Source organism: Rhinatrema bivittatum, chromosome 9 (assembly GCF_901001135.1).
Source record: "Rhinatrema bivittatum chromosome 9, aRhiBiv1.1, whole genome shotgun sequence".
NCBI lineage: Eukaryota > Metazoa > Chordata > Amphibia > Gymnophiona > Rhinatrematidae > Rhinatrema > Rhinatrema bivittatum.
In genome coordinates, this window is record NC_042623.1 from 150,976,730 (window position 1) to 151,002,597 (window position 25,868).

Genomic DNA, 25,868 nt, shown 5'->3' on the forward strand with positions numbered 1-25,868 from the left:
GACCTTAAGGTTGCCACCCTCCTATAGAGGAACTTCAAAGGAGCATTCCAGGGTGAAACTGCTGAATTGGAACTCATCAAAAATCTTAACATCCTCACCCTACAGCTGAACAGAGACAATGGCTTCGTGACTCACTACAACCTATCTATGAATTTACTGTTATCAGATCATTCTGTCTTTTCACACTTACCGAAGTGGTCAGTAGGCTATACTAGAATGTTAACACTTTCTCCACACCGTGTCCTGCCTAATTCAATGTCTTCTCTTTGTTCTGTATATATTTTACCCATTTCCTGTACATCGCTTCATGCATCTAAGTGGACTCTGTCCTCCAAAGATCATGCTTCAACAAATTGGTTAGTCTATAAAAGGTACCACCCGACTCCTGTCACTTTTGCTACACCTGACTAAGATGCCTATCCTTTTAAAGTGTGAACTGACAAATTACTCAGTAATGCAGACAATTAATCAAAGGTCTGTAGAAAAGCTCTCAGAGTCTACCAGTGCAAACAAGCCCATATTGCAGAGTTAATATCGAAGGACACTTAACAAGATATTCTCAACAAAAGTGGGGGGGGAAAAACTTCAGTCTTCTGGATAGATGAATGGATAGCACTATTCTATCCTGCAAGGGAAGGGTCCCTTTTTATGAATCAACCTTCTCCCATTTCAATCACTTACCTACACCTTCATATCACAAGAAGCCAAATTAGCTTAAAAACGTGTCATAATTGCAAACATGTCATGGGTTGCCTGGCTGCTGAGCTAGCCTGCCTCTATGGCTACCTGCACATATAGTAAAAATTAAATCTCTCTAGGAACAGTAAACCTGAAGTGAAAAAAATTATATACAGTGCTACAGTTTATTTTCAGAACTTTTGCTACTAAAACGACTTCAGTTAACTTTGGTTGCCCTTGAACAGACGGTGTTAGCTGAGAAAGCACAGGATTATTAACAAGACATGTAAACCAGGATATAGGAGGTCCAAGTATTGCAGTGTCATGCTGCAGTTAAACTGTTTTCTGTTTTAGTCTACCAAGTCGTAAGCTCGTATTTCAGTACTAAGGCTAGGCCGAGTGGGTCCTTTAGAAGGGAAATTGCTCAAAAAGGTTAAAATCCATCCAGACAGGAAGGTGGACGATTAAGCAGCTCAGGCTTCCACCAGGAACTTCATACTCTCCATTCTCGGCGCTGTACATAAGGTGCATTAGCTACTTCTGGGAAAAAGTCAGCGTGGAGAAAATCCAGTTGCGATACTACAGCCCACGACTGGCGTCATATCCCATATCTGGAAGGAAGGGGAATGGGAAAAGATGTACACAAATCAGCAACACAGAGCACAGTGCAAATCTGATTAACATTTGCTGCTTTCACCGTTTTTATATCCAAACCTCTCAGAACTACAATGCAGATAGCACTGATACCTAGACTACTGGTCCCCATACACACACTTCAGAGAGGGGCCTCTGAAAAACCAGAGAGAGGCATCAACATGCAGAAGCTGGCTGGACCCAAATGCATCTACATCAATATTTATTATGGCAATTCTATAACTAAGATAGCTTTCTCTTGAAGTGGTGCCAGAGCCTCATGTGTAGACAGTGGAGTTATGGACATGGATGCCAATTACTAGAAAACCCATAGCATGGTGCTAAAAGGTGCAAAGGAGACACACTGGGTTTCAACTTAAAATACCAGTCACAGTAAGATGTATCTGAAACAGTAGATTGTAATTAATAAATAAATAAATAGCCCAGAGACTTTCCTCTCACGATTGCATTTTTGCTTAACATTTTTCCCAACTCCCCCTTCCTGCCCCCCTCCCCCCACCCCCACAAATGCCTTCATTATTGGCCCTAGATACTGGAAAAACAGTGCATATGAAGACATTCTGTGGCTGCCTTGCTTGCTAGACATCAGCTGTAAGAGTCTGCGATTGTGCATGGACACTGAAAACACTACCTGGATTTCTGTTCTTATTCTTGTGACCATTTTCCATGTGAAAGACTGCACTTTTTTTTTTTTTTTTTTTACCTGGAAGAATCTGTATTCATTCATATTCTGAGCTACACTGTTCCCTGCTAAAACACCAAGACAGATTTCTAAAAGCAACAAGAGATTCATTAATGTGAGCCTTTCCCAGGCTGTATATGGCTTTTAAAATATGAGTATCTTACTAGTCTACATGAAAACTCAAGATCAGCAGCATGACAATAAGCCGCATCTCTGTCTCCATGGGAACTAGGACTTGCAACGCAAGTCCATAAAGTCACAGAATTGTTAGGAGATAAACAACCCTACAGCATGAAGTGTTCACAGTCAGAGTCACATAATTTGTTAGGAAATCCAAAACCAGGCAAGCTGGAGGACCCTTTGTGGTGCTTCTGTCCATTTCAGTAACAACCCACAGCAGGGCATGCCGAAGTAGCTCAAACAGGTACACATGGTGACTTGAAAAGACAGCAAAAATCCTTGCATGCACCCTCCACAACTTGCTATTTCACTTATCAAAATGTCTTTCCAAGCCCTACAGACTTTGCTTTCAAACTGAAAAATGAAGGAAAGGACAGCTGTCTGGGTTATAATTTCCATGAAGCTAGTGTTGTCTTGCTGTTACCAAGTACCCAATGATTTGCTAACTGTACATGAAAGGAGGTTAACAGAAGATTAACAAATACTTAATTTTTTCTCAACCACTTTATTACCATGGCCAGAAACACATCCCAACAATATTACAACGTGATAAAGGAAAAATGACAGTAAAATGTTTTTGCACTTAAAAAAATGGAATGTCACAATAGTAGTTTTGCAACTAACTTTGGAATCCATCATACATGCTAAATATTAACATTCACCATCAACAAGCAGGGCTAAATTACCCATGAAACATGGGTGACATCATCCGATAGTGCTGAACAGGCCCCTCTCTCTAAGCTAATAGAACTTTTGCTCTTCTGAGCATGAGTGGGAATTCCCACACGGGCATTGACTTGCGAGTCCCCTAAGTCTTTTTTCATTCAAGTGTCAGCCCAGAAATGTACCCTATCTTTTTTTTTTTCATTAATATCCTTATTCTTTAAATATTTTCTATTTTTAAGTTGCCCCACTGCCTCAGCAGCCCTCAAACAGTACTTTTCAATGCTATAAAAAACAATGAGAATATTCTTTCTTCACAAGATATCCAGCTCCAAGAAGCCCATCATGAGCAGCTTTGAAGACCACATGCGGTAGAAAATGGAGAAATTACTTAACTGATAATTTCATTTTCCTTAGTGTACACAGAGTGACTCAGGACCAGTAGGTTTACGCTCCCCTGCCAGCAGATGGAGACAGAGCAAGCTGACGTCACAGTATATATATAGCCCTGCAGTATATATGGCCCTGTCAGTATTTTCTCCAAAAGCAACTGTGAACAGACTTGCAAAAAACTTGATTAAAAAACATGATTTAAAACAGGTAATCAGAACTAGGGATGTGCAGAGGGACGCCATACGTTGCATTCGTGATTCGGATTCGTCGGGGAGCAGATACGTTGCATTCGGCCGTATGGCACACCGATGCGTTAATATGGCGATTTCTATTCGTGTCCCAGCTAAAATTGACCCCTCCCCAGACTTACCAAAACTCCCTGGTGGTCCAGCGGGGAGTCCGGGAGCCATCCCCTGCACTCACAGCCTCGGTACCTGTTTCATCATGGCGCCGATAGCCTTTGTCACAGGGGCTACTGGTGCCATTGGTCAGCCCCTGTCACATGGTCATCGGCGCCATCTTGTGCTCCTACCATGTGACAGGGGCTGACCAATGGCACCGGTAGCCCCTGTGACATAATATGGGCAAAGGCTATCGGTGCCATTTTGAGTACTGGCATCGGACGGCCAGAGTGCAGGTCGCTCCGGGACCCCCACTGGATCCCCAGGGACTTTTGGCCAGCTTGGAGGGGCCTCCTGACCCCCACAAGACTTGCCAAAAGTCCAGCGGGGGTCCGGGAGCGACCTCCTGCACGCCGGCCGTCCGATGCCAGTATTCAAAATGGCGCCGATCGCCTTTGCCCTCACTATGTCACAGGTACCGACGGTCGGCCCTTGTGACATGGTGAGGGCAAAGGCGATCTGCTGCCAGTATTCAAAATGGCGCCGATCGCCTTTGCCCTCACTATGTCACAGGGGCCGACTGTCGGTACCTGTGACATAGTGAGGGCAAAGGCGATCGGCGCCATTTTGAGTACTGGCATCGGACGGCCGGCGTGCAGGAGGTCGCTCCAGGACCCCCGCTGGACTTTTGGCAAGTCTTGTGGGGGTCAGGAGGCCCCCCCAAGCTGGCCAAAAGTCCCAGGGGGTCCCGGAGCGACCTCCTGCACGAGGCCAGTACTCAAAATGGCGCCGATAGCCTTTGCCCATATTATGTCACAGGGGCTGCCGGTGCCATTGGTCAGCCCCTGTCACATGGTAGGAGCACAAGATGGCGCCGATGGCCATGTGACAGGGGCTGACCAATGGCACTGGTAGCCCCTGTGACAAAGGCTATCGGCGCCATGATGAAACCGGCAGCGAGGGTGTGAGTGCAGGGGATGTCTCCCGGACCCCCGCTGGACCACCAGGAAGTTTTGGTAAGTCTTGGGGGGTTCATTTACATTTTTATTTAGGTAGCCATATAATTCGGGGAAGATTCGTGTATTCGTGGGGAATCGCGATACGTTTCGCTTCCCCTCGAATACTACGAATAGTATAATATACGTTGCGGATTGCCAATACGGCGAAAACGAATGCACACCCCTAATCAGAACTGTACCCAACCAACCATAAAACAGTGAACTCGCATAAGATTCTAGGTACCCCAAGCTAGGGACTGAATGAACACTTACCAGTAATCCCTTGAGAATCAGAGCCCCCAAGGAGGAATACTGACACACTCATGGGGCAGCTGAGGGCAGGAAGAGGAGTCCATCTGTCTACACTAAGGAAAACGAAATTATCAGGTAAGTAATTTCTCCATTTCCTAGGGTGTAGACAGACTCAGGACCAGTGGGATGTACCAAAGCTACTTCCCAATAGGGTGGGAGGCTGCCGCGGTCCAGTCAACACTGCACATGCAAAGGCTGCATCCTCCCAGGCCTGCACATCCAGACAATAAGACCTCGAAAAAGTATATAAGAAGGACCACTTCGCAGCTCGGCAGATAGTAACGGGAGACAACAGACTAACCTCCGCCCATGACACTTCCTGAGCCCTAGTGGAATGGGCCCTAACCTGAGTAGGCAACAGCTTTCCAGCATATGCGGCCGTCACCACCTCCTTAATCCAACGAGATATGGTAGCCTGTGAAGCTGGAACGCCCTGCTTACTCCCACCATGGATAACAGATAATCCATCTTTCAAAAAGACTCAGAGGCCTCCAAATACCGCACAAGTTGCTTAACATCAAAGGAGCACAAAAGGCGAAACTCCTCCGTATCCCTGACCTTATCCAGGGATGGCAAGGAGATGGACTGATTCAAATGAAAGTCCAAGTCTACCTTGGGCAAGAAAGATGGAACAATACACAGCTTTAATATCCCTAGAGTCACCCGAAGGTACAGCTCCTGGCAAGATCAGGCCTGCAGCTCACAAATCCGACGCACAAAACACAGCCATCAGGACCATAATCTTCAAGGTCAACAACCGTAAGGAAAGGCTACACGATGGTCGGAACACAGGGCCCATCAAAAAGTCCAGCACCAAATAAAGACTCCACAATGGAACTGGTAACCTCAAGGGAGACCTAAGGTGCTTCACTCCCTTCAAAAAAAATGGGCCACATCAGGATGAGACGACAAAAACACCATTCACCAGGACTCCGAAACAGGCAAGGAATTAAGGGCCAAGCCTTTATTCAATCCATCCTGCAAAAAATCCAGAATGAAAGGGCAGGAGAAGGAACAGCTTGCAGAGATGTGGGACATTTGTGCATTTCTGAGATGTGGGGTGGGGGTCGGGAGATGCAAGGCCAATAGGACATCTTTAATAATAGCTGGGGGGGGGGAGAAGAGAGGAAATTGGGCCATAGACCCCTTTAGTTCTTTTTTTGTTTGTCAAAAATGCTACTTAAAAACTTAGAACAGCTATACTCAAACATAACTGGTTAGGTTTTAAAGTTATCTGGGTACATGTAGCCAGATAAAGCAGAGTTGCTTACATGTAACAGATGTTCTCCTAGGACAGCAGGACGTTAGTCCTCACACATGGGTGACATCATCAGATGGAGCCCGGCACAGAAAACTTATGTCAACGCTTCTAGAATTTTGACTAGGTCACTGAGCTTGCCCAACATGCCCATTACCACATGTCCATTGTTTATTGTTAGTTCTATTGTTACCTGTTTTATTGATCAACTGTTCTATGTAAAGCCCACTACTCTTTTGGGCATTTAAAAGTTGTATGTAAACCGGATTGATTTGTAGTTCCTACAAGAACTTCGGTCTATAAAAATTAAAAATAAATAAATAAAAATAAAATGTCCAAGCAGGGTCCCTGTTCAGTCTGTAACAGAATTATGATAAAAATAAAATAAAAAATAGGAGAAACTCAACTCCGTGGGGTGATGGGCGGGTTTCATGAGGACTAACATCCTGCTGTCCCAGGAGATCACCTGTTACTGATAAGCAACTCTGCTTTCTCCTAGGACAAGCAGGATGGTAGTCCTCATACATGGGTCAATCCCTAGCTACAGGCTGTTCCCCAACACAAAAGGGGACCAATGAGCACCAATAGGTGCCAACAGGGACAACAACACAGTGCTGTTGGTAACAGGGGGGGAGACAGCCTAAACCCAGGGAGAGTTGGATTCTACACCTCAAAGGAATTTCGAAGGATGGACTGACTGAACCTCTGTCATGTCAGCCATTCCTATCCGGACAGTAGTGTGATGCAAATGTGTGGAGAAAACTCCACATCGCAGCCTTGCAGATCTTCTCCATGGGGACTGCTTGTAATATGGCCTCCGACGTTGCCATGGCTCTGACAGAATGAGCCTTGACATGACCCCCAAGATGCAGTCCTGCCTGGGCATAACAGAAGGAAATACAGTCCGCTAGCCAATTTGATATTGTCCGTTTGGCAATGGCAACTCCCTACCTATTCCTGTCAAAAGAAATGAAAAGTTGGGTGGACTGTCTATGGGCTTCAGTCTGCTCCAAGTACAACGCTATGGCTCTCTTGCAATCCAAACTGTGCAGTGCTCATTCGCCTTGGTGCAAATAGGGCCTGGGAAAGAATGTTGGCAGGACGACAGTCTGGTTAAGATGGAAATCCGTCACCATCTTAGGCAGGAACTTAGGGTGCGTGCACAAGACCACCCTGTCATGATAAAACTTGGTAGAAGGTGGATAAGTCACTAAGGCCTGTAGCTTGCTGACCTTGCGTGCTGAAGTGACCGCCACCAAAAACATGACCTTCCAAGTCAGGTACTTCAGATCACATGAGCGCAGTGACTCAAAAGGAGCTTTCATCAGCTGAGATAGCACCACGCTGAGGTCCCAAGACACAGCGGGAAGCCTTCATTTGAAGCAGGGCCCACATGAAGCATACAACTATAGATAGACAGAGATGGTGTGCCATCTTCACCTTGGTGGTATGTGCCAGTTTATTTATTTATTTATTTAGAAACTTTTATATACCGGTATTAGTGGGGACATCATACCGGTTCACATATTAACAAAAGATTTAGAAGTACATTTCAACAGGGGAGGCGAACTGGGCAGGGGGTTAACCTAGAGCAGTAGGGAAAATAGATTAAACAACAAGAAATCAACAAGAGGTCATAACAAGAAGACAACAATGTACATTGTGATTAGATTCCTTAATATAAGGAAAAGGGCGGTCACCTAGGGGGTATGAGCAATAGAGGGAAGGGAGGGTCTATTCTGTGTAGGCTTGGTTGAACAGGAATGTTTTTAGTTTCTTTTTGAATTTGATGGCGCAGGGTTCAAGGCGCAAGTGGACGGGTAGGGAGTTCCAGAGGGCGGGGCCGGCAATGGATATGGAGCGGTCACGGGTGGATGAGAGATGAGCTGCCTTCAAGGACGGTACATGTAGATTACCTTTGTTGGCAGATCTGGTGGCTCGGGAGGACAGGGGCGCAGTGAAAGGGAGGTCAAGCCAGTTGGAGTTGTGTGTGTGGATAGATTTGTGTACTATGGTCAGGGTCTTGTAGTGTATACGGAAAAGGATGGGAAGCCAATGTAGATCCTTGAGGACAGGGGTAATATGTTCGTGTATGCGTGTGTTGGTAATGAGCCTTGCAGTGGCGTTTTGCAAAAGTTGAAGGGGTTTTATTGAAGATAAGGGGAGCCCTAGGAGGAGGGCATTACAATAGTCCAGTTTGGAGGTAAGGGTGGCTTGGATCACTGTGCGGAGATCTTGGGTGTACAGCAGGGGTCGGAGTTTCTTAAGAACGTTGAGTTTGAAGAAGCCTGCTTTGAGGATAGATTTGATTTGTGGTTTCATGCTAAGGTTGGGATCAAGGAGAACTCCGAGGTCCCTAACAGCTGGTTGACCTGAGAGGAGGTTAAGTTTAGGGTCATTAGGTATGAGGTCAGGCGGTTGCGAGGAGATGTGGAGGAGTTCCGTTTTGTTTGCGTTGAGGGCAAGCTGAAGGTTGGTGAGGAGGGAGTTGATGGCTGCAAGGCAATTTTCCCAGTGCTCCAGGGCGTCAGATATAGAGCTATGAATGGGAATGATGATCTGAACATCATCAGCATAGAGATAGAATTTGAGTTTAAGGTCAGTGAGGAGCTGGCAGAGGGGGGTGATATAAATATTGAAGAGGGTTGAGGAAAGAGATGAGCCTTGCGGGACTCCTTGTTGTAAAGGGTGTGAAGCAGAGAGGTTGTTTCCAATTTTGACAGAGAACTTTCTGTTTGAAAGATAGGATTTGAACCAGGCGAGAGCTATTCCTGAGATGCCGATGCTTTCTGGCCGTGTCAGGAGGCGGTGGTGGCTGATGGTATCAAAAGCCGCCGAAATGTCAAGGAGGGCAAGGAGGTAGCTGTGGCCTTGGCCCAGACCTCTGAGGAGGTAGTCGGCTAGGGAGAGGAGTAGGGATTCGGTATTAAAATGTTTTCTGAAGCCAAATTGGGGAAACATGGAGGATAGCGTGATCTTCAAGGTAATCCATCAGTTGCGAATTAACAACTTTTTCCATTAGCTTGGAAATAAGAGGGAGGTTGGAGATGGGGCGGAAATTGGAGGGGTCTTTAGGGTCTAGGGAGGGTTTTTTAAGAAGGGGTTTGACGACAGCGTGCTTAAGTGAGTCTGGGACCATCCCATGGGTGAGGGAGCAGTTGATAATGTCTGCTATGGCTCTAGCTATGCTGTTTGGGATGGCTATTAGCGCTTTGGTGGGGATGGTGTCGCTAGGGTGAGAAGCTGGCTTAAGTTTACGAAGGAGGCTAATGATTTCCTTAGAGGAAGTGAAGTCAAGAGTGGCCATTGTGGGTTGGGATGAGGCGGGGATAGGAGTGAGGGTGGTGGGGGCACAGAGATTGGAGAACGGAAATCTGGAGAGGAGGTTGGCGATTTTACTCTGGAAGTAGATGGCCAGTTCCTCACATTTGGCGGCTGCCTCAGAGTCTGGTATGGTAGGAGGGATGGGGGTGGTGAGGCTGGCGACATAGGAGAAAAGCACTTTGGGGTTGAATTTATAGTCATGGATTTTTTTTGAGTAGAAGTCACGTTTGTGTTTGAGTGTAGATAGTCTGTATTCGTGTAATGCTGTTTTGTAGCTAGAGGAGTGTTGCGGGGTAGGGTCCTTGCGCCATATTCTCTTTCTGTCTGAGATTATTTTTTAGGATTTTTAGCTCTTGGGTGTACCAGGGCTTGGAGGGTTTCGCAGAGGTGTTTATGACTCGTTTAGAGAGGGGGCATAGTTTATTGGCTGTCTTCTGTAAGGCTATTCCAGGACGCTAAGGCTGTGTCGGGGTCAGAGCAGATTAGGTTTGGTAAGGACGAGGCTAATGCATCTGTAAGTTTGTCGCTGGGGCAAGTTTTTCTGGAAATTATGGTAGTGTGATGTGTATGGTTACTAGGAAGAGGTCTCATGGCAGAGAGTCGGCTTTCAATGAGGCAGTGGTCGGACCAGGGCACTGGGGTGCAGGTGGGTGTGGTGGTGGTTTGGAAGCTAGAGTTGATAAACATCAGGTCTAGCGTATGGCCAGCTTTGTGGGTTGGGGTTACTATGATTTGTCGGAAGCCTATGGCAAGGAGGGATTGAATGAAGGTGTCGCAGGATGCAGTGGGGGGGAGAGAGTCAACGTGGAGATTAAAATCTCCGAGGATGATGGAGGGGGTGTCAGTTTTTATCCATTCTACAAAAAATTCAATTAAGGGAGACGGGTCGGACTCAAGGATGGTGGGGGGGGGCGTAGTTGCACTTAGATGGACTCTAATGGAGTTGGTTTTCAGGCCAGCCTCCGATAGGTGCAGGAGGTAATCAAGCAGTTTTTGTGCGGGACAGGAAAATGGATCTAGGGCCTTCTGCTTACACCAAACGGAAAACCTCCTCCACTTCAATCCGCAAGACTTTCTAGTGGAAGGCTTTCTAGAATCTACCAGGACCCGAGATACATCTTCAGAAAGATGAAGCGGCTGCAGAATCAGCCTCTCAACATCCAGGCTGTGAAAGACAGGGCCTGGAGGTTGGTATGCCTAATTCTGCGTGATGAAATATGGGGAAGTCCCCAGACTGATCGGTCTCCGGAAGGACAACTCCTGAAGTAGTGGAAACCAGACCTGTCTTTGCTAATGAAGGGCTATGATGATCATAGTCCCTCAGTCCTCTCGAAGCTTCAGGAGAGTCTTTGTTTCTAGAACAATCGGAGGATGTGTACAGAAGACCCTTGCTCCAATGGCGACCAAAGGTGTTCAACGCTGGTTCACCGTCTGCTCTATACAGGGAGCAAAACTGAGTCACCTTACTCTTCCAGGGAGATGCAAACAAGTCCATGTCTGGGTTTTCCCAAAGATGGAAGATCCGATTTGCCACCCTCTGGTCCAGTGACACTCATGGGGTCTGAAGGCTGAACTCAGTCTGTCAGCTATCACATTCTCCATTCCAGCCAGATACATGGCCCAGAACACCATCCTGTGGGACAGAGCCCAGGACCAGATCTGGACCGCTTCCTGACACAGGAGGTACAACCCTGTGCCTCCCTGCTTATTGACATACCACGTTGCTACTTGGTTGTCTGTTTGGATCAAGACAATTTTGTTGGACAACCAATCCCTGAAAGCCCACAGAGCGTACCTGATTGCCCAGAGCTCCAGGAAGTTGATTTGATATTGTGCTTCCTGGGCGGACCATAGGCCCTGTGTGCGGGGCACCTCTACATGAGCACCTCACCCCAGGATGGACGCATCTGTGGTAAGGACAATTTGGGTAGGGAGAGGTTGGAAAGATACTCCTGGCTCCAAATTTGAGAGAACCCACCACCAGGACAAGGAGTCCCAGAGAAATGGAATGATGCAGATGCAAGCCTGAAGGTCCTTTGTGCTTGGCACACTGCAACCTCAAGATCCACTGGGCTCTGCATATGTGTAAATGTGCCAAGGGAGTAACATGTACGGTTGCAGCCATGTGGCCCAACAGCCACAACATGTGCCGAGCTGACACCTGCTGCATCACCGCTGCTATGGACGCCAAGGTGACCGCCATGGATCACAGCAGGAAGGCTTTTGCCTGAGCCATGTGTAGCAGGGCTCTTATGAAGTCCAATTGAAGTGATGGGCTGAGATGGGACTTCGGGTAGTTGGTAATGAACCCTAGTGACTCCAACACCCAGATGGTCAAGTGCAAGGACTGATCTGCCCCTGCCTGAGAGGTGCTCTTGACCAGCCAGTCATCCAAGTAAGGGCAAACATGCACTCCCAGTCTGCGGAGGTGCGATCCCACTATGTCCAGACACTTTGTAAAAACACATGGGGCTGAAGCTAGCCTGAATGGCAACACTCTGTACTGGAAGTTCTGTTTTCCCATCACAAATCTGAGTGAGTGTATGCGTCCTTTAAATTGAGGGAGCATAGACTTTCCTCTTTTTGCAGAAGGGGGAATCAGGGTGCCCAGGGAAACCATCTTGAACTTTTCTTTTCTTAGAAACATGTTCAAGACTCTCAGGTCTAGGATGGGACGGAGTCCCCCTGTTCTCTTTGGAAGCAGGAAGTACTGTGATTAGAGTCCTTGCCCTCTTTGCCCTGGTGGGACAGGCTCGATTGCTCTGGCCATTAAGAGGGCAGAGAGCTCCCTTAACAGTACCTCCTGATGTACTATGGGCCCTCAAAACAGGCACGGAGGAGAATTTAATGGGTCACCCAATAGATTCAAATTGGTATCCTTGGCAGACGATGGACAGAACCCACTGGTCTGAGGTTATACTAGGTTTGCAAAGAACCTTAACCTGCCCCCGACCAGGGGGGTCCAACATCTTGGGTACAGGTGGCTGGCTTATGCTCCCTATGATCCAGTCAAAACCCAGTCCTAAGATTTGGCTGGGGCGCAGATTGGGGCGCAGATTGGGGCTTGGGAGCTCGTTGCTGCCTGGGATGGTCTCAGGAGCTCATCCTCCGCAAACAAGAGCAAAGAGCCAGAGCATACTACTTCCTCTGACAGTAGAAAGACCACCTCTGACTTTGTCTCGCAGACCTCCAAGGCTGAGGAGGGCGGGTCCAAAGTGCTAGCAGAGAAATCCTGGAGGGCATCATGGTGATCCTGCAACTGGCCACCGCATCCCTCACCTTATCGCCGACGAGATTCTCCCCTGTGCATTGCAGGCCAGAGAGTCTTTCCTGTACCTCTGGTCAGAGATACGAGGCCTGCAGCCATGCCATTCTGCAGGTGCCGATTCCCGCTGCAGAGACTCTCGCTGCCATCTCAAAAACATCTTAAGTGGAATGCACCTCATGTTTTCCACACTCCAGGCCCTGATGCACCAACAAAAAGAAGGTGCCTTGCTGCTGTTGACTTAGCTGCTCTGCTGCTTCCTGCACCTGCTTCCAGAGATTGCGAGAGTATTGGCTCATGTAGAGATGGTAGGAAGCAATGAGGGCAATGAGCATTGTCTCCTGAAATACCTTCCTCCCAAAAGCATCCATTGCTCTGTGATCCTTCCTCAGGGGCACTGAGGCATGGGTCAGAGCACTCTTGGCTCTCTTGAGAGCGGATTCAAACACTACCAATTGGTATGCCAGCTGATGCTTTTCAAATCCGATAGGCTGTTGGACAAGGTAAACTCTGTCTGCCTTCCTGTTTACAGGAAGTACTTCCAAATCCTCAACAGCAACTCCTTAAAGAACTCATGTACCAGGACACCACAAACTGGAGGATTTCCAGCATCTTATGCCTGGCGTCCTCAATCATCAACTGAAACAAGACGGTCTCTACCATCACCCTTACAAAACCTATGAAGGTCAGGTCCTCAGGCGGAAGCCTCCTTCGTTCCTCTAGAAGAGACAGTTCTGAGGAGGATTCTGCAGCATCAGCCACCCAGGGGTCATACGAGGCCTCATCCTCACTAATCTACAAGGGATGGGGCCCTAGCTGCTTGGCCTTCATCCAGAGGCCTAGGCACCAGTTGCACCGGTGCCAGCCCCAGCAAAGTTGGACGGGGGCTGCAGGCCTCGGTATCACTGCTGGCCTTGATGGAGCTTCCTCCTCAGAGGAACCAGCAATGAGCACCGCATTAGTCAGGGGAAGCATAGGTGCCCTGCTGGGCAAAGATGGCCTCCCGGGAATTGATGCCAGGTGGGTCAATAACACATCGATAAGCATGTTGAGCTGCTCCAGCAGTGGTTCCAGCAGGGAGAACGTGGGTAGATACCTTGGTGCCATTGGCTCGATGCCCCGCAGGACCCGATTAACCACCAGCTGGACTCTCCGCTCCAACTCCTCCTTGAAAGTTGCCGATGCTAAAATAGACTGGGAAGCAGGAGGGGTGGTCAGAAATTCCTTGGATCCCCAAGGTGGATCAGTGACAGACACAGGACCAACAGAGATCATTGCAGACCTCCAGCATCAATGGAGGATGGGCACTCCTCGCCGTGGGGGTCGCTTCTGGGGCATTAAGGCAAGCGCTGGCACCTTCCCGAGCCAGGCATCGTGCATCGAAAGTGACCAATGCCGATGTTTCCTCGGCTTCCCTCTGTACTTGGCCCGGTGTAGTTACGACTGTCGCTGCCCGACGTCTCCACTCCGCCCACCTTACCTTTTTTGCGACTCCTCCCGCTGCTGATGGACGTCTGGCTGCCACGGCATCTGCCTGTCATCTTCTCCGGCGTCCCCGGTCCGGCTTGGGCGCTGCATCCCATGTTGTCCAGGTACCATAGGGCGCGCGGCCCTGCTTCTTATTCTCTCTTTGGCGCGAACCTCAGGGGTGTCCCCCTGTGATGACGTCACGCATCCCGGATACAAAAGCCTACACTTTTTGCTAGCTAATCGAGTTAGCAAGGGAATCCTTATGGATGGGATTCGCTCTCCATACCTAGCTACTCTGCCTCTCCAACTTTTGGATTTTATCCTAACGGGTACCCGCTCCTCGGGGGCCTCTCTCATTTCTTTCAGGTCGCTATCAGGAACCGGTACTCGCTCCTCGAGGGCCCATGTTCCCTGACTCGCTGCCTGAACTTATTGCTTCTGCTTGGAAGAAACCGCTGCCTACATCATCAGTAAGTTACCAACTTTATTTCCTCAGAGCTGTTCCCTGGAACCAGGTACGCGCTCTTCCGAGGGCCTGCCTCTATTCCAGCTTTGGTGTTTCCTTCCGGGAGAAACCTCTGTGTGAGTAACTTTACCAACGAGGCTCTATACCAGAACTCCGTGTATGCTTCACTGTTCTCACTATCTCAGTTTTCTCCACTACAGCACAGCCATAGAGGGAATCGCTGTTCCAGTATCCTGAGGATCCCTAAGCCCAACCGGGCTTCATCTCTACTCACTACTGCCACCTCTGGTGGCTACTCAACTCTGTCTAATAAAAGATATAACTGTGTTGTGTGTTCCAAAGTTGAGCCTGACCTGTGGCCCCTCACGGGACTTCCCCCCGTGGGCGTGGTCAACTGTCACAGTGTTCAAGGGTCCACCCAAAACCTTACAAACAATAACAGGTGTTTCTCCGGTGCCAAGGCTGACGACGACAAACCTAATGTCCTCGACCTGGAAGAGACCGATAGGAGCCAGTCCCCGGCACTCCTATCCACGGCGGCATTGATGGAGCAGTCGGCCTCGCCAATGGCTTGATGATTATCAGTGCATAAGAAACACAACATAAGAAATTGCCATGCTGGGTGAGTCCAAGGGTCCATCAAGCCCAGCATCATGTTTCCAACAGAGACCAAAACAGGCCACAAGAACCTGGCAATTACCCAAACACTAAGAAGATCCCATGCTACTGATGCAATTAATAGCACTGGATATTCCCTAAGTAAACTTGATTAATAGCAGTTAATGGACTTAACTTCCAAGAACTTATCCAAACCTTAACCCAGCTACATTAACTGCACTAACCACATCCTCTGGCAACAAATGCAAGAGCTTTATTGTGCGTTGAGTGAAAAAGAATTTTCTCCGATTAGTCTAAAATGTGCTACTTGCTAACTTCATGGAATGCTCCCTAGTCCTTCTATTATTCGAAAGTGTAAATAACCGATTCACATCTACTCGTTCAAGACCTCTCATGATCTTAAAGACCTCTATCATATCCCCCCTCAGCCATCTCTTCTCCAAGCTGAACAGCCCTAACCTCTTCAGTCTTTCCTCATAGGGGATCTGTTCCATCCCTTTATCATTTTGGTTGCCCTTCTCTGTACCTTCTCCATCGCCACTATATCTTTTTTGAGATGTGGCGACCAGAATTGTACACAGTATTCAAGGTGCGGTCTCACCATGGAGCGATGTAGAGGCATTATGACATTTTCCGTTTTATTAACCATTCCCTTCCTAATAATTCCTAACATTGTTTGCTTTTTTGATTGCTGCAGCACACTGAGCCGACGATTTTAAAGATTTATCCACTATGATGCCTAGATCTTTTTCCTGGGTGGTAGCTCCTAATATGGAATCTAACATCGTCTAACTACAGCAAGGGTTATTTTTCCCTATATGCAACACTTTGCACTTTTCCACATTAAATTTCATCTGCCATTTGGATGCCCAATCTTCCAGTCTTGCAAGGTCCTCCTGTAATGTATCACAATCCGCTTGTGATTTAACTACTCTGAATAATTTTCTATCATCCGCAAATTTGATAACCTCACTCATCGTATTCCTTTCCAGATCATTTATATATATATTGAAAAGCACCGGTCCAAGTACAGATCCCTGAGGCACTCCACTGTTTACCCTTTTCCACTGAGAAAATTGACCATTTAATCCTACTCTCTGTTTCCTGTCTTTTAACCAGTTTGTAATCCACGAAAGGACATTACCTCCTATCCCATGACTTTTTAGTTTTCTTAGAAGCCTCTCATGAGGGTCTTTGTCAAACGCCTTCTAAAATCCAAATACACTACATTTACTGGTTCACCTTTATCCACATGCTTATTAACCCTTTCAAAAAAAAAAAAAAAGAAGCATATTTGTTAGGCAAGACTTCCCTTGGGTTCCATTAAACCATGTCTTTCTATATGCTCTACGATTTTGATCTTGAGAATAGTTTCCACTATTTTTCCCGGCACAGTGATTTCATTCAGTTCTTCCGACTCATTACCCCTGAAAACCATCTCCAAGTGCAGCTCCAAGGTCCTTCGGTGTCTGCCACCGATGCAGATGTCGATGGCTCGGACTTTCTCGCCCCAAAGATCTTCTCCATTTTGTCGAGGTGAGCGCAATGTCCCTTCAGGGTCATTTGGTTGCATAGGCGGCACTCCCGGATGTCATGTGATGCTCCCAGCCAAAGGATACACACATTATGTGGGTCCACAATGGACATGTCCTTGGGCACAGAGGGCATTGACAGAAACCTGATAAGGCCATGATGAAGTGAAATGAAGGGGCAAAAACGAGGAGCAGTGACAGTAGGTGACAGACACCAGTGGGCACCGAGGCACTGCTGCCACGGGTTGGGGGTGAGGTGGGACAGAAACGAAATAAAACTTACCAAACCGCCGAAAAACCTGGCTGGAAGACTAAGTGGAACTGGACAGGGACCCGTGCCAAGAAAGACAAAAAACACAAGATAACACTCCACTTGGTGAAACAGTTTTCCAAGGCAATTTTGAACAAAAAGCCACGAACTCAAAAAAAAAAAAAAAAGGTGAGGTGGACACTTCACAGAAAAACGACTGAAGAAGGACCCCGCACGGACACATGCTATAGGTCATGCTGGCATGCTTACTATACCTAGTCAAAGTTCTAGAAATGTTGACATAAGTTTTCCGTGCTGGGCTTCAACCAATGCCACCCATGTGTGAGGACTACCATCCTAATTGTCCTAGGAGAACTTTAAGCAATTATATTCAGCAAGATATAATATTAGCCTCCTTACTAATAAGATTTCTGGTATTAAACGCCACAAGAGAAGGATATATTTCGTGATATCCCCCACATGTATTGTAGAATTTATCATGCTGTCTATGGAGAACACCATTTACGATAAGCAAACTTGCTTTCTCCAATGCATCTTATAATTTATGTATAATAATTAAAAAAAAACTACTTTTTTTTTTTTTTTTTTAAATTGTAGGTAAACTCCAAAATAGGAGAATGCCTAAGGCAGGGTTCAGAAACCCATGACAAGTAACCCCTTTCCTACAGCGCACCGCTCTCTCTCAGAGAAGTGCTGATACCACAAGATTATCCCAGTCAACCCATGAGTTCTGAAAATGCTCACAGATGCTGACGCCTCTGAGGCAGTGGGATGCTGGGGTGGGCAAAGGAGGAGGAGGAGTTTTCTGATTTGAATTTTGTCACAGGCACTATCTACTTTGGGTCTCTACTAGAGATCTGGTTCGGCCTTTGTTATCGGCCCGCCGTGGGAAACTTCGGTTTCCCACGGTTTGGGCCTTTTTTTTTTGGCCGCCCTGAATTTCGGGTTAGCACACACTAACCCCAAAAATAAATTCATGAAATTTCAGGAAAATTTGCTTCGTTTTTTGGGGTTGCCGAAACAGGACGAATGCACATCTCTAGTCTCTACCCCATGAGGAGCATGATTTCAACAATGGAGCCCCTTCAAGCAAGCAATATTGCCGCTGTTTTGGCACTTGATCGGAAAAGGTCACTTAGCCTTCCCAAAGGTATCAACATCTCGAATGAGTCTGAAAAGGGTGTGTAAGTATCATGCAAAGTCAGGAGTAGCACAATTATGCAGAGTGTGGGGCAGAAGAGCAAGTGTGCTGAGTGAGGGGATATCAGGGCAGGTCTGTAGCTCTGGAAACCACAACTACAACAGGTTGGGAGATTAATTAACTCTGAACTCAAATAATGAAAGCCAACCTCACTGCATCCATTTGTATTGCAGGGAAGATACCATATTTCATGCTGCTGAGAAGAATGGACCAGAGCTATTGGCCTAAAAATATCACCTGTACCTTCACAATTCGATCGCTGCCACAGGTCACCATCAGTCCTCTGGAAACGTCCATGCTCATGTAAGAGATATTGTGCTTTCCTTCATGAAATGTTGCCAAGGAACTGCGACTGCAGGGGAAATATTTAACAAGAAAAAAAAAAGAGCTCTTCCATCAAATCATCATTAAATTCCAGCCACTGATATTAAAGCAATAAAGGAGCTAAGCATTAGCCTAGCCCTTAGAACAAAGAAGGTTGTCAGGAAGATGACAATTCAACTCTGACAACTGCATTATCTTGCCAAGTGACATTCTGTGGTCAGGAAGCTGTGATAAGACCCTGCTCCATTTCATTATATGAGAAAGCTTGGCTGGCTTACACTCCCCATCACCGGATATCTCCTAGTAGCAGAGACATGCAAAATATTTGCTGTCAAATTAAATATCTATTTCAAGACTTCTGTAAATACAGAGTTTTTAATGATCTTTTCACCAAGGACTTGAACATAATCAAAACATCACTGGGAAGACAGAGGCACTCCAGATCTGCTGTCCTCTCCTTACTTCCAAGTCCTCTCTCTAACTCCTTTCCAAACTTCATCCCTAGTACTCTCTCAAATACACATCCATCTCTGGCATCAATCCCTTCTCTCACATACACACACATAAAAATATATAATCAAGTGGAAGAAGAGTTAGAGGAAATGGGTGTGTTTATAGATGTGTGCATATTGAGGCATTCCCAGATAACCATTCCCCCACTCAAAACCCTCTCACATTCAAAGTCTATCCAATTCTCCTCTCTCTCTCAACCCCCAAATCCCACAGCCAATACAGCTGATCCTCTCAGTCACACTCCCCCAATAATCACCGATCCGCGAGCCTCTGAAGCTACCCTCCTGTTACCTAGCACCTGCAACCCGTGCAACTCCACTACCACTCCTGCACCACACTGGCTAGGGTCCCACACTGCCCCCAAAGCACATAAGCAAAACCAAACATCTCTTACCCCCCCAGTGCCACATCAAGATCCCCCACAACCACTTCCCACTGCCGGCACTCCAAAGGCTGTCTACTGATCCTGCTGCCACTGTTGTGGCCTCACCATCCAGCGATGCTGGGTGCCCTGGCATCACACGCGCTTTCCGCTGCATATTACTGGAGCTCCTGCCTTCGATGCAGCTCACTATGGCATCGTGATCCTGTAGCCCAACGTAGGCCAAAGCCACAGCCCGACTCTACATGCGCACAGGGCAAGATTTAAGATCTCAGCGTCCACAGGCAAAGTGCCACGGTAGTGCCCTTTTGAAGCTGGCCCTAAGGCAAGCAAAAGCAGGCTCCTCTTTGGCCTCTATATTACGAGCCTTCACCTTAGGCAGTTGCCTATGTCTACATTCAGGCATTCTTGTGCTTGACACCTTGTAGCTACTACTGGTATAACAGCCTTGTGTATTTCCCAGACAGGCAAAATGTGAATATTAGAAGGAAAATGAGACACAAAAGGGTTTTTATTTTTTTGCAGTTTCACTTCAACTGAACATCTAAAGAAAATATATCCTAAAATATTTAAATGACAAAAGGTTTACTTGTTATATCACCACATATATTTAAAAAAAAACAAAAAAAAAAACATTTTCAAAAATATTACCAAAATTTGTACAAACTTAATATTATAAATATACTCTAAAGCAACACTTTCTAAAGAAACATCAACCACCATGCCACTGAGTTCACCCTCAATCACACGCCAAACGTTCACTATACATACCAACACACACCATTCACACATATATAAAAAAATACATCCCAACATGTTTCGCTTCACAAAGCTTCTTCAGGGGAGCACACTTCTTCTTTTGCTTGACTAATGTGATAAACAAATAAATTTCTCTAAATATCAAAAGTTCATTGAGAGAGGACGCCTTCAATTCTAATTCATATCAGATGACAAAAAGGATCATGCTGACAATAGGAAAACTGGTTCTTACCTGCTAATTTTCGTTCCTGGAATACCACAGATCAGTCCAGACAAGTGGATGAGAGGCTGCAATTCATCCTTGCGGAATAATCTAACCACCCTAGGGTCATCCCCTCTGCCAGAGGTACCTTGTCTGTATCTGGGTCCCTCAGCGGACCAGCCCCTGGATCTGCACCCTGATCCACTTGCGGGTCCTGCAGATCACTGCCCAGTGGATCAGCACCATCAAAATCCTCGGAGGAAACCATCACAAAATGTCCCCCTTCCTCGGACGCACCTCAGCTGCAGCCCCTGTGCAGGAGGCCCCTGGAGGGAGGTGAAAGAGACAGTGCCATTTTGGCTGCTCGTGGCAGGAGACATGCCATGGATGAGGAAGACAGGAAATCCCCTCCCCCGCTTTCTCCTGTGCTACAGGGGTCATATGGTGGGGGAGATGTCAGTGGGCTCAGGGGAGGACTTGGCACCCACAGAGGAGGGGAACTGTGGTGGATTTTCCACGGATTTTATTTTGCTGATACATGAGGCCTATCTCGCTAGATAGGAGCTGGCGGCTAAGTATCCAGCCTCTTTGCCAGCCTGGGGCGAGGCTAACCCAAGTGCAGTATTTGCCCCTTGAAGCCTTTGTCAAGGCTCCCTCGCCTTCAGAGAGACAGGCAGGGAAGAGATGGGCCACAATGAGATGACAGCACCTCCCCCTGTAGGCCCAACAAGATTTCCCGTGCTCAGTGGGAGACGGCATGGCGCTCGTGGCTAAAAATAAACCGAGCAGGAGAAAAAATAAAGCCGTATCTGCTAATGCCACTTTCCCGGCTCTGAGTGCTGAATGGACAGCTCAAGCTGCGCGGATTCCTCCTCACTCCGATGCCGTCGACACAGCCACACGATGGAGAGAACTCATTAATCGGCAGCCCTAAAAAAAGCACGCAGCCTCCCCAGCCCCTCAGAAAAAAATACCCGAAGGCATACTTTACTGTTTCTAGGGCTCCAGGACGCTGCAACAGGCCGGCTTGTGTGGGGGGCCCTCAGGGGGAGCGAGGGAACCAGGACCCCTGGCTTTCCCTCAACCCTGGAATCAAGGGTCGAGTCTGGCAGGGGATATCCAACCCCCCACTTGCCCTACTGAACCAGAGGGATGGCCCACAAAGGAACTTAACACCTCTGGGAGCTCCAACCTCAGATCTTCTATCTTCTCTCTATCACTAAGACTAAGGGGAAAAAAAAAGAAAGATTAAACTATCAGACTGCAGGTTTGCACCTCTACCATCTGCTGGACTCAGAGAAATACTGAGGGACTGCAGATGGCGATCTTAGTTATGTAGCAGTGCCTCAAAGTTTTGTTCTGTGCCTCCATCTGCTGGTAGGGATGCATAAACCCACTTGTCTGGACTGATCTGGGGTATGAACAGAAACTGCAATTGTATTTTCCCATAAAGAGCAACTTGTCGGCTATATTAGTTCACATTGCAGATTGCATCCAATCATTAAGCTGTGCACAAAGGAATCATGTTACTGATTGCTCACAAAACTGAAGCAATGTTTCTTCTGTGATCCAGATTATTTAGACAAACAATATTGTTTTTGTTATTGGATATTGATAATCCAGTTTTCAAACTTGATGCGAAATCTGGGTGTAATTTTTGACAGTCAGCTTATTTTTAAGACCCACTTGCAGAATATTTCGAAGGGGGGTTATTTTAAATTGCGATTTATGTCATTTGAAATACGTACTCTAAGGATGACTTTGAAACCCACTGTGCTGTATTCTATAGATTATTGTAATTCTCGTTGTTGATCTGCCTGTTATGTCGTTGAGAGTCGTGCAGGTCTTGCAAAACTCAGCTACTTGGTTGATATTTAGGAGAAAACGATGTGACAATGCTACCCCTTGGGTTAAGGACCTAATGTCCCATGACACTGTGCAAGGCTAGACAGGAAGAAAAATCCAGATGAATCTGAATAGACATGGTACAGAAATGGGGCATCTTTCCACATGATAGTGATAAAATTCACCTTAATGCAACTGGTGCCTACCAATTGTTTTCTTTAGGCCCAACACTGAAAAATGTAGAAGGTAGTAAATTATTTGATTTACCATAATTCTGTAAGAGCCATCAAAGTGGTTTACAAAAAAAGTGAAAATATTTAAAACAATCAAAATTTAAAAAATAAGTACAACAATATTTAAAGAGAAATACATAACAAGAAGGAATTTAAGGCCTTGCCCTCATAACAGATGGCAAATCTCCATTTAAACTTGGAACATCAAGTGAACATTTCAGTGATTCTCCTGTACACCACCATCTTGAGTGCCAACAACCACCTGCGGTGGGGAAGGGGGTTGTTGCACTGTGAAGTGGATATCTTCCATGGTGAAATCAAAGACTCCAGACTGGATCTCTGGAGACCACTGTGGTATTGTCCAAGCCTGAGGGGCAGATGGTTTGGATCGTGTGGAACCTTCTGTATCCCCTTGCTCTCAAAGCCACATTTTGAAGAGATGTGTTGATGCTTTGGCACTTCTCCCCCTCACCTGCTTTCTCCAGCTCCATAACTGAACTCAAGAGCCCTTGCCTCAGCTTGAGCAGGGAGGGTAATATTTCCTGACTTCTGGGCCTGGCTTCTGAGCCACTGAAAAAGGTCGAAGGTCTTTTTGACAGTCTGGCCTCCAACGGTAGGAGGGGCTCTGTGGTCCTGAATACCAGTTTCGAGTTGCTGAAGGGAAGCAGCTTGATCTTCTGGATCCAAGCCACTCTGGTTTATATGCTTGCACAGATGCACTGCCTCAGTTATTGTGGTCTTGTCCCAGACTCTTACAAGTAAACTGATGATGGTCAGTTATGGATATCATCTTCTGTTTGCAGTTGGGACAGAAATCGAAGCTACTGGCCTGCTTGCTGGATATGGTGAGGAAAAAAGTATACAGTCCAAAGAGAAGAAAAAAAAATGGGCACTTTAACTGACAGACAGCAATGAAGAAAACTAATAGAGTGGCAGAAACCTAATAGGGAAAGAGGGGGTTTTTTTGTTAGCTAAAGCCAGAAGGAAAAGTATGAAAGAAATCTCTCTTCAGCAACTTTCTGGGGCTCTAGAGAAATACACACATCAGACAGTTCCAAGCAGATAAAAAGGAAGAGAGGGGAACTGTGGCAGCATGGTAACTATCATACATTAAGTGACAGAAACTTTTTACACCTTTCCAGAAAGCTCTGGAAGAATCCATCTATTTGGTGCCAAGAACAGTCACAAGCTCTCTCTGTGTAGGGCTCATCTTCAGAGAAATCACCCAAACTACCGTCAAAGGTCAGTATCTATCTATATTTCTGCTTCTTCATTACTTATGACATAGTGAAGTTATACATTTGAAGAACAAAGCATAGAATTCAATAAAAACAGGACAGCTTTAGCTCCCAATACAGATTATACACACTGCAGCAATGTTTCCTGTCTAGTCCTAGAAACCTTTACCTAGAGGTTGTCCTTATAAGGGGGGAGGGAGACAGGCAATAGATACTCACTCTTCATCTTTGATGGAGTCATAGCACGAGTCGCAGACACGGACCTGGAATTCGAAGCCCATGATTGGATAGCTGGAACGCTTTGAACTGCACTTGGCACATACTGCTCTGCCACACTTTCTACAGTGATGCTTCATGGGAATAAGGAGAAGGGGAAAAAAAAACCCCAAACACTTTAACCAGACGTCAAAGAGCCACATACACCAAGCATTTTTCTACACAGAATAAAACATTTGACTTTGAGAGAGTTTGTGGGGACAATGTCAGAGAAACTGTTACTGTTAGACTGCCCACATTTCTTTAACCCTGCTGCTATGCTTTCCTTTCTTCCAGGAGATTATGTTCTAGTCCTCTTTCTGCTAAATTACTCAATTATTGTTGAAAGATATTTAACAGACACAAAACCCTGGAACATTCCTTTGATTACTGATTCTTGGAATGCTCCAAGAACGCTGTTAAAACTTGTTAACTCTTTAACCACTCTTGGCAGGCCTGCTTAGTAAGAAGAAAACTCCCAGCCTAACTTGCTGCATCTACTCAAGGGGCATTTCAAGCTGAAATACTCTGTGACAAGACACTGTACTAAACTATAGCACTCTACACACAGTAATATAGTAGATAAAGGCATATAACCAACTAGTTTACCCAGTCTGCCCAGCTCTTCCCAACTATACAGCTCTAGCTAAGACAAATTGCCTGCAGTGTGCTGCTGCTTACCTGACTAAGGGTTTGTCATCTTTGGTCCTCTGCTATTCTGGGTAAACGAGTTTTCAAGTTGTCATACTTAAACCAGAAGCTAGATCCATCTGCCCAATCCCCCATATTATTTACTCAACCTCTGAATCCTATTTCAAAAGTGATAAACCTCTACATGAAATGTTATTTTCTCTGCATCAGTGCTTTGGCATTCATCAAATGTGTTTTTCCTTTACTGGTGGTGTTCCAAGTCTTTGCAAAAGTATAGGAAAATTGGTTCTTACCTGCAATATCACAGATCAGTCCAGACAAGTGGGTTTATGCATTCCTACCACCAGGAGGTGGCAGAGAATAAAAACTTTGAGGCACTGCCACATAACGAGGGCGCCACCTGCAGTCCCTCAATTTTAACCTGTACCCAAGCCAAGATTAGGTACCATTCCCCTACAGCAGGGCGAACGAGAAAACCCAGGATTGGATACCCATGAACTGGGGACCTACAAAACTCTAGCACCAACAACAGCCTGTCAACTGCTTAACTCAAACTTAATTGTTCGAATTGGTAAAGAAAACTTCAATATTCAGTGGAGAAGTACCAGGAAAAATCAGTCTTTTGGCAGTAATACCAGGGCGGATCTCTGAACTGATCTGTGGTATTACAGGAACGAAAATTAGCAGGTAAGAACCAATTTTTCTTTCCTGAACATACTCAGATCAGTCCAGACAAGTGGGATGTATTCAAGCAACCTTATACTGGGCAGGAATCCGAAAAACCCACTCTCACACTTTCACCGAAAGTCGCACTCTCCTATGCCCAAACATCCAATCGGTAATGCATGGTGAAAGTATGAAGCGAGGACCACACCGCGGTCCTACAGATCTCTTGGGGAGACACCAACTGACACTCCGCCCAAGAGGCTGCTTGTGCTCTAGTAGAATGCACCTTAAGATTTGTCCGTGTGGCACGGCCCTTACAAATATAGGCCGAACAAATAGCCTCTTTCAACCAACATTCCAAAGTAGCTTTAGTTGCTTTCTCCCCTTTCTTCGCTCCACCGAATACCACAAAAAGATGGTCCGATTGACTAAAAGAATTGGTGACCTTCAAATAATGCAACAGGGCACGCCTTACATCCAAAAGATGGAGATCT

At 46.4% G+C, this 25,868-nt stretch overlaps 1 protein-coding gene across 2 annotated transcripts in view; it reads right to left on the reverse strand.

Moving 5' to 3' along the window:
- Window positions 1-844: 844 nt before the first annotated feature.
- WDFY1 (WD repeat and FYVE domain containing 1) overlaps window positions 845-25,868 on the reverse strand; it is a 102,812-nt gene continuing 77,788 nt past the window's right edge. Inside the window, exons 10-12 of one of the 2 annotated variants that reach the window (XM_029616330.1) lie at window positions 24,022-24,152; window positions 18,544-18,658; window positions 845-1,289 (exon numbers count right to left, since the gene is read on the reverse strand). In XM_029616330.1, the coding sequence (XP_029472190.1) occupies window positions 1,230-1,289; window positions 18,544-18,658; window positions 24,022-24,152 (306 nt within the window). In that variant the 3' untranslated portion in view covers window positions 845-1,229. The remainder of the gene's footprint in view (window positions 1,290-18,543; window positions 18,659-24,021; window positions 24,153-25,868) is intronic. The other variant, XM_029616331.1, reaches the window with a different exon arrangement.